The sequence below is a fragment of the Pagrus pagrus genome (assembly GCF_965226575.1).
Source record: "Pagrus pagrus genome assembly, chromosome: 19".
NCBI lineage: Eukaryota > Metazoa > Chordata > Actinopteri > Spariformes > Sparidae > Pagrus > Pagrus pagrus.
In genome coordinates, this window is record NC_140203.1 from 16,644,788 (window position 1) to 16,654,453 (window position 9,666).

A 9,666-nucleotide genomic window follows, 5' to 3' on the forward strand; every position below is an offset into this window, starting at 1 on the left:
TTTAATTTCCTTCCTGTATTGGCATTATACATTTATTGCAGCACCTCAAAATGATTTTTGAGGTCGGTCTGTCAGACAGTGCTCCTTTAGCTAGGTACCGCCCCTAACGAGCTTAACCAATCAGACGCATGTGTTTAAACGCTCATCCGCACCGCTGCCAATCACAAATAAGGAGGCGGGACTTAACGCATCCTGCCTCACAGCACTAACTCGGGGTTAAAGTGTTGGTTGTCACGGCAACGTTGTGTATAGGTGGAGCGAGTGTCAAATGAGTGCAAAAGTCACTGAGGGTACTTGAGCTGTTTACACGAAACAGACTGTAGCTAACAAGTTAACTGTCGGATAACAATGTAGGTTAACTATTCAACTCTTGGATATAATAGTAAGAGAAAGCACAGCTCGCTAATGGTGCTAGTTTGTTGTCAACTTCGTGCGGAAACGAGTCGTCGCCGCTTTGCTAGCAAGCCAAGCTAGACTAGCTCGTTAGCTTAATGACCCGAAGCTATGTCCAGCTACAACCTTCCACCGGTGAGGCATCTGCCTCATTGGACCCGAGTCGGGCGCCTCGGGAAGCCTCGCTCCCCGCGGCGTTTACCGGAGAACCACCTGCAGCCTCTGCCTCCTCCTCCAGCGGACAGAAGAGTGGGGAGAGCGGCAGCAGGGGTGTCCTGTCACAGCGACATGGACCCCCGCGTCGCCTCCATGCAGAAGAATATCCAGTTCCTCCAGCAGCAACATAAGGAGACTCTGGAGAAGCTCCACGCAGAGATAGATCATCTCAGACGGGAGAATAAAGGTGAAGGTGTAAAAGTTTCATTAATGTTAGAGAATGGATGTTTGACTCCTACACTTTGTAACCTTGTTGTTCACTTGAATATGTAACCCAGTGATTTGTGATCATCTTAAATGGTTAATATTTGTCGACAATTTAATTAGTTCATGCTGCTTTGCTGGGTTAGCCACACAATTATGCTATACCATAGAATATTATATACTTTTAATTGTATAGCACTTTTCAAAACTGTGGTTACAAAGAGAAGGGAGGAACGGGAGACAAGTGAAAGAAATGAGCCAAAAAGACCATTAATAAAAGTATAGACACATATCAGGGTCTGACTGATATATTGGTTGGCTGATATCAGCTGCCGATATTGGCATATCAATAACAACGGTATCAGCCTGTATCTTGTCCCATATAAACCAATAACTGGGTCGTTAAAGTTAGACAATTCCCAGCAAAGTTTGTGACTGTTTCAGTATGCTGATGTCATTTTAGACATTTTTATTGTGATACTGGAAAATATCCTGCCCGCATATATCTACCAATATACTGATATCTGATTTTGTTTACTCCCTAATATCGGCATCGGCCCCTTGTCAAAAAGACAAACAAATTAAGTAGAGCAGCAACGCTTAGTCGTTTAATCATTCTGTCAATTATAAGAGAATTAATTGCCAACCATTTTGATTATTGCTGAATTGATTCACATTTGCTGGTTCCAGCGTCTTAACTATAAGGATTTGCTGCTTTTCTTCATCATTTATCAAAGTAAATGAAGAGTCTTTGGGATTTAGACTGCTGGTTGGACAAAGGAAGCAATTTGAAGATTTCACTTTTGGCTCTAGGAAATTTTTGACAATTAGGGACTTAACAATTAATTGTGACAATTAATGGCATATTCATTTATAGCCTAAGGAAAGGAATCGTTAGTTGCAGCCCTAAAGTTTAGTGGATTTTAAGGTGATTTTAAATTGAGGAGCAAATGGCAAACAATGCTTCCTGATCAATCTTCTGTTTCATAGATAGTTAGAAAGAAATTTAGAGTAATTACTGCAATGTTCCTGGTAGGAAATAGAGGTGTTATGGCCTTCAACAAGATACTGGCTACTTTATGGAAAAGTGACAAAAGAATCCATATCATAATTTTCCATTCACAAGGGGTAAACTCAGTAACATATTGGGGTGTCCACACCCTTTATGTAATGAATCTAAGTTAATGACAAAGAAGTGACTGTCTCCTGATCAGGTAATGAAAAGAGAGACATTCAATCTAGGCACGGAGGTCGCATAGCAACTCCAGGGTTTGGATGGTCTCTCAGTGGGAGGTGGACAGAGATCCGGTGTCACTTTGCTGAACGGTCCACTTGCCGTTCCATATAACCGCATCTCACCACCCATCAGGAGACTCCCCAGTCATCTGTTCGCGCGCCGTCACAGCAGTCATGCCGCCGTGAAAACATGGTCTGTTTGCTGGGACTGTGTTGCAAGATTGTGCCCCCCTAACACACTCTAAAATTCTGTTAATATGGATGTTGCAGAGTTGCAGTATAAGCTGATAATGGAGCCTCCCAAGTCGAGTAGAAAAGGTAAGATGTAACCCTATGCTGTTTTTGTTTTGCCCTGCTTTGCACAGCTGATGTCCTTGCAGGTTTTGAATAGCTTAAGGTAGTGGGTAACAATGGATAAAATCCTCTATAACGATCTATGTAATCTAATATTTTGACATTGACTAAAAACAAACAGTTTTAGCACACTAAACAAAGGGATGCTACAGGGGTATAAACATTGGAAAATCTCAGACAAATGTTATCCTACAGTGTTTATAATTATATTGCTTAGCCCTGGCTCAAAGGTAGCTCCAGAATAGAAACGTATCTCATGCTAGGCTAATAAGGTGTAAAACTCAGTAAAAAATTTCGAACCATCTTTATCTTTGGTCCTCTCTTTTCTAGTAACGACACACAGCCGTCGCGGCATTAGACCACCCACTCAGGGAAGTGAAGCCCATAAGGGAGTCTACCTGGAGGAGCTGCTGCAGGACACACGACCAGCGCAGGACCAAGCGCAAAGGTACATTCCCGTCCAGCTACATCTGGGTCTCATTCAGTACTCCACCTGCCTACCTACCTCAGTACTGGTAGATTTAAGAAATATAAGAACTAGCCAGCAAAGAAATGTTGTAAAAACTGACTGTATGTACTTCTGTAGATGAGACAGAAGACAGAATTTAGCAACATTAACCACATTTCAGGAGAATCTTATCCGTACAATGCTGGACAATATACTGTGGCACATAAGGCAAGTAGGATGTAAACTTACAACATTAATCCCTCTAAGAAGATGTGAAACAAAGACCTCATCGGTCACCACATATAGTGGTATACCACAGTTGTATCATGTGAAGAAGCAAAAGACAGGTTCACAGACTGTTGTCAGCATCAGCATCAGAGAGAGTGTGGCGTTAATGCTGTCAAATGTATAGAAAATGGCCAGTATGTGTCTAATTGTTTGTCGGTCCAGTCTGCAGTGCAATCAGGAAGCTCCTCTTGTATGGTATGGGTTTCTGTTTACACTAATAAAAGGGTCATTATTTATAAAAAAAAACAAAAAAAACATGGCTCCATGGGTCGACTGATTATGGATCCAAATTCTGAATTTTTCCATATTCAGAATGGGTGTCTTCTTTTTTTTTTATGAATATAAATACTAAATGCTACTTAAGTATCTTAAAACTGTGCTTAAGTAAAGTCCTTGAGTAAATGTACCTAGTTACATTCCATCACTTATTACTACATTTTTTTCTGTCAGTTACTGTAAATTTATATCTGTTCCAAATACACTTTCAGTCTCCTTGATTAACAATTGTCTTTATTGGCCCTGACAAAAACAGTGTCACCGGTAACTGTAACAACCAAAGCTGCCTTTAACTGTGTCTGTGTTACTTTCAATTGATGCTATCTCACTGACGACTGGGGAGAAGCACTGGAGATGACAGCGAAGTTCTGGGATCTACCTGGCAGGGCCGTGGCCCAGAGGTAAAGGGGGGCCTCATCACCTCATTACAGCCGCTACGAATTCACAGCAGCCCCTCCCATCCACCGCGCGCTCCCACACTACAGGAGTGTGAGGTCATCATTCGGCAGCTCTACAATGCTAACAATTTACAGTCTCAGGAAGTAAGTGCCCATCATCAGACAGTCATTATTTTACTATTATCTTAATAAGTATTTCTTTGGAATTTTTTCATGCCTTCATGACAACTCTGTGTCATTTAGATTGTACGTGTGAAGGCACTGCTGAGAGATATTGTTTTGAGCAAGAAAATCACCCCAGAAAACTACATTCTGACCAAGGCATTTCTTGTTGATGGGGCCCGGTAAAGTGATAGAGAATATTATCATTTTTATCTTCACCACTGTACCGTATTCCTTGAAAGATCAAGTACAGTTGTGATTTTCCGTTTTGTACTTTTCAGCAAATCTTCAGAAGAAAAGAAATTTCCAAAACTTGGTGTTCAGACATTTCCAGAAAAAACGTATGTAAATCTGTCTCTCTCTTTGTTCCATTCAAACTTATATAACCCTGCATTAACTGTCTCTTGTAACCATTGTAAAGGCTTTTTTTTTGGTTTTACAATGCTGCTCATGTCAAAAAGGCCCCCTCAGTTAAATCTACATATGTTTCCTTTCCCAGGCCTGGACCCTCTCATTCTGGGGTGGTCCTCCCAGCCCTCACACAGAGCCTCAGCTCCACCATTGCAGAGAGACAGAGGAGGACCCGTGCTGTGCAGAGAGACCGATTGAAAAGAACGGTGCAGTGACAGGATCAAACTACCACAGCGTTAGCTACATCCACCTCAGGACGGGGGCTTTTCACGGCTGTTCTGAAAAACCAAACTAACACAAACTGAGTGCATTCTGTGGAATAAATTCTCAGTTGTCAGTATCTGTATAAAGTTTTTAAGATGGCTATAATGAGTACAGAAATGTACTCATGAAGGATTGCAGAAATCCCAGTGAAGGTCTATAGACTTTGATTGTTGCACACAAAAGAAGAGGAAAGTATGTCTCAGATCTAGCTTTGTACTGGGAATGGTACATTTATTTATTCATTTTTTTAAATTGTACCATAAAATTTTACCATTTTCTTTAAAGATGCAGTATGTAGTTTAGTGGAAGAAATCATAATCAGAAGAGAAAGATCGTCATTGACAGACTATTTTATGCCTGAACAAACTAGATAAACAAACTCTCTTTGTTTTGATGACTGAATAAACAAACTGACCTTCAAGGACAACACATTTTCATACTGTTATACCCTGTTTAAATTTGGCGGACCCTGCCATCTTTTTAGCTTCAAACAGTGTTCTGAACTCATTCTCCTCTGAGAACAGCTTGTTTATTCACTTATGGAAAAAATAAATATTTCTGAGTTTGCATTATTACCCCATTAATATTTTAAATATTAAAATTCTAAGTTTGAATTTCTTCTCCAAAATTACAAAGTGCCCCTTTAATTTAACAATGGATGCTTATTTTAGTTTAGTTTTCACTGCACAGTGGTTGTAATTGATGCATTTCATATCACTTTACTCGTCACTTTAAAAGTATTCAAACTTGCATTGGTGCAAACAACCAAAGTTAAGAAGTACACGCCATGAATGAGATGGAGGACACTACGATTGTTTCTCAGGCACGTTTTGTATATGCACAATAATAAAAAACCTCTATTAAAAATATCTTAACACAAAATAGCACTGTTGTCGTGTGTCTTTCCATCCATGCCGGTGCCTATTGTTCTTTTCACAGAAAATGTCTTTTAGCAAGCAGAGAATGTGCAAAATTGAGTTTTTAGTCTACGTGATGCTGTCTGTTATACGTCACATATGACACAAAATAACAGAATAATTATGTCATGCTTAAGTTGCCTCCAATATGCATTCACTTGTGCTGCCATGTCAGTGAGGATGAAAGTGAAAGCATCTTCCACTGGTTGTTACAACATTAAGGACTTGCCAGACCACGCAATATAAAACTGATGATTAATACAGATGTTCCTTAACAAAGAAATCTGAGGCATCATTTATTTGAAAGAGAACACTTAACTGCAAGCTTTTTTTCCACAAGTTTGATTGTGTAGAGTTTTGACTGAAAGAATGAGGCAGTGTTCTGTTAAAAAAAACATGTTAACAGCAGACATATCAATGAAATATGAGGAAGATGTAGAGTGGGTGTCTTCTTGTGTCTCTGAGGTCCTTTTTCTGTTACGATAAGTGCTATAAATAACAGTATGATATGTTTGCCTCGAAGAAGCCTGCTATTGAACTGTTTTAACACATTGCTACACATTCATGGTTAATAACTATGAACGTGGAACTATTCTCCTCAGCTCAGTGATCAGTGAGATGGTACGTAGCCATCCGAGAGGCCAACGCATTTTAAAAGCACTTTGCATAATTTCATAACATGAAACAAACAAAACTTAACTTGTCGTTGTGCAACAGGGTAGGGCAGGTTAAGAACTGCACGCAGCCAGGCGGGGCAGACACTTCCTGGCACAAACCTGGCTCAGCCTACTCCACCTCTAGAACCTTTAAGAAGACATTCACCATCAAATGATTTTACAGTAATCCAGCGTGTTAATCATGACATACAACTTGATACTCATGTACACACTGAGATAGAAGTTACTGATAGGAGTCTGTTCTTGTGAGGGCTATGCAGTAAACCATGTTTCAAACTGCACCTCTCAGTGCCAGCTCTCCTATATTCATATACACAATGCCCACTCTACTCTGAAATTACACCGACACTTTGTCAGCAACATCTCATGCAGTAACTCTGACTTTACCTTCAGTGTCAACAACAATAGATTAGGGGGATGGCTGACCCAGCAGGCTTGAAATGACCACTCAGCAACTCTGTTTAAAGCACAACTTCCACACTTTCTACAAATCTTCATTATCAAGCCTCCACAAGGTGCACACTTTGCTTTACTGTATGGTTTTGGCTACCCTTGCAGTGACATTCTTCAATTCTCATGTGCCCAACATAATGGTCTTTGCCAACATTGTTGTGTTTGTGTAGCAACATTTGTCAAACTTAAAGGTGCACTATGTAGTTTTGGGGAATACTTTTTAATCAGAAGAGAAAAATCTTCATTGACTGATGTTCAATGCCTGAACAAACTCATTGTTTTCATGAATGAATAAGCAAACTGACCTTAAAGGACAACACAATTTCATACTGTTTTACTTTGTTTACATGTGGCGGACCCTGCCACCGTTCTAGCTTCAAACAGTGTTGTGGACCCTCAGTTATGAAAAAGATAAATAATTCTACATTTGTATTATTTCCTCATTAATATTGCAATTCTGAGTTTAAATTTCTTCTCTAAAACTACATAGTGCCCCTTTAATGTACAACAAAATCCATAATGTAAGTGGGAAAACTGATGTATAACATTCATACCAGGAAAATGGTTTTACAAGCAGCCAAATCGTCTTCGCAATCCCTTAGTGGTCATGAATTTTCTACCTGACATCGGACCTGTCACAATGCAGTTCTCCCATATAGCCCAGGCTGTGAGGCTCACTCTTAATATGGCTGTGATAGCCATGGGCTAATGGTTAGAAACAATCCTGTGCCTGAGGGCCACTGATTTCGCCCCTGGATGTTTTTGTAAAATCAGAGGAGTGAGCAACGTACCCTTATATCCCTTGGCAGAAACTGTCAAGGTACCCTGCATCAGGCATTTGTGCTTAAGGCAACAGTTGTGTTTGACAGCTCTATGTCTGTCAATTTGTGTAACAGTGTGAAATGAAAAAAAAAAGTATAAAACTTCATTGTTGTGTAACGCACCCACTAGATGGTGGTGTTTCCGAAGAAACTCTTCAGTGAGCATCCATTCAGTCAAAGCCTACAGACGTTTGACAGCAGGTTACACACAGGCATGTCATAACTTACCTTAGCGTCATTTTCTAAAATCTCATCAAAATGTTAATTTTATTTTTTTATTCATATTCAGCACAGAATAGAGTATTTAGGTTAAGGATAAAAAATGCAGTTAAACACTGTATGTTTAAATTATGAATTATGAATAATAAATCGTTACCATGTGGTAATAAATCATATATTCACAATAAATTGATAAAACAATGGTTTAAACCAATATGGATAAGCTAGAAGTGTTTTGGGATTATATGCACAGTTGCACAATATGTGTCCCTAAATATCTGCACTTTTTGACTTATACTTCTGAGGAGCAAGAGGCCTTGTTTGTTTTTTTTCTTTCCAATTTGTTGCATCACTGCGTCTTTGTTGAAATCTGGGAATTGGCAGGCATTAGCCATTAAGACCCAGTGGGTGCATATCTATTAACATTCAGACAGCGCTGCAGTGTTGAGAGCTGCTCCGAGCCAGCTGCAGCCTCATGAGGCATGGTCACTGAAACCTCAATAACCAGAGGAACAGAGCTACCACTTTGTATATTTTACTTTCATCAGTGAGCAGAAGTTGTTCCGCCATATTGGGAAGCTTGTTGTGCTTGCTCGTTGCTTTCTAACACATTCTTTCGTCTGTATTACTCTTTATTCGGGCTTCTTTCGAGGGCACTGTCTCCTGCATTCAAATTCACTCTCTCCCTTTCAGCATATTGTGTTGTGGGTTGGGTAGGTTGGGGAGCTCTAAATCGATGTGTCACAGCTCTGTGCCAGACAATACGTATTATGAGATTGAATTGGAGGGGGAAGTTGGAGAACAACAGGAAATGAAAATAGGGAAATATGTAAAAGTTTTACTGGTGGCATTAAATAAGTGTTGACTGAGCAAACATACTGTAATTCACAGTTCAAATACATGAGCTACCCATGAAGCCGCAGTAAGCTACAGACATATGATCAGCAGAGTACAGTAGATTCACATTACAGCATGTACTTGTATAACAGGATCTATCTGACACAACTGAGTTGTCAGATATGACTGTCATCACTTGTAAGGATGAAATAGGCAGTCACCCATTTATCATTCTACAGCAATAACAGTGAAATCAAACTCTCAGGGAACTCAGAGAGCACTCTTGAGGAGTGAGACCCTTAGGATCTTGGCTGTATGAGCATTTCATCTCAGATGACCTGTATTTTGAGCTTTCTATAGATCTGTTCAGAGGATGGAAGGAACTAAGTACATTACTTGTACTTAAGTACACCTATATGCTATTTTATACACCTGCTTCACTACATTTTAAAGGTCAAGTGTGTAGGATTTTTCTGCTACCTGCACATTATGCCTCGTAATTAAAAAAAAAAAACAATCTAATGATATAATATGTAAAAATGCAACACTCAGATGAGCCGTTTGTGTGCATACCCAGGAATTCCACATTTGAGACTTAAATAAGTACTTATTGGATATTTTAATTAGGCCTAGTTTGCTAACAATACTTGTGTATCTCTACTTAGAAGCAGGACTTTTACTTGTAACAGAGTAGTTACACATTGTGGTAGTCTATACTTGTACTCTAAGGATAAATTCACCCAAAATGAAAATGTAGTCATTATCTACTCAGCCACATGACAATAGAAAGTCGGGAGAAGTTTTGTAGCTCACACAACATTTCTGGAGCTTCACAGCTAAAAAAAAAAGCTGGGAAAAAAATGGCTCCATACAGCGACTCCAGCATTATGAGAATCTGCAGAAGCCCTAAGATATCAAATTGATTTGAAAAGACTTTTTAAAACCCCTTTTAAGCTGAAATCTTCACTGAAACCGCTAAGCTAATAGCATTAGCCTCCAGAGAATTTTGTTGCATTGTTTTGTTTTTTTTAAATTTTAAAGCAAGTCCCCATCAACTTCAGTTGTTTAGGAGAATGCTGCAAGGCTATTTTG

The 9,666-nt window shown here is 39.5% G+C and overlaps 1 protein-coding gene across 1 annotated transcript; it reads left to right on the forward strand.

Annotated features, from left to right (window-relative positions):
- The first annotated feature begins 225 nt into the window (after nt 1–225).
- Nucleotides 226–4,726, forward strand: ccdc74b (coiled-coil domain containing 74B). The gene is made up of 7 exons (XM_084383341.1): nt 226–796; nt 2,320–2,367; nt 2,734–2,851; nt 3,762–3,957; nt 4,057–4,157; nt 4,257–4,316; nt 4,475–4,726. The coding sequence occupies exons 1-7, from the start codon at nt 505–507 to the stop codon at nt 4,599–4,601; spliced, it is 942 nt and encodes a 313-aa protein (XP_084239467.1). The 5' UTR covers nt 226–504; the 3' UTR covers nt 4,602–4,726.
- The last annotated feature ends 4,940 nt before the right edge of the window (nt 4,727–9,666 follow it).

Bases quoted from the DNA above. Each gene is read 5' to 3' on its own strand.
- ccdc74b (XM_084383341.1), top strand. From the start codon at position 505: ATGTCCAGCTACAACCTTCCACCGGTGAGGCATCTGCCTCATTGGACC. The intron at 2,852-3,761 runs GTACATTCCCGT...ACTGGGGAGAAG, and splicing joins GCGCAGGACCAAGCGCAAAG to CACTGGAGATGACAGCGAAG. The intron at 4,317-4,474 runs GTATGTAAATCT...TTCCTTTCCCAG, and splicing joins CAGACATTTCCAGAAAAAAC to GCCTGGACCCTCTCATTCTG.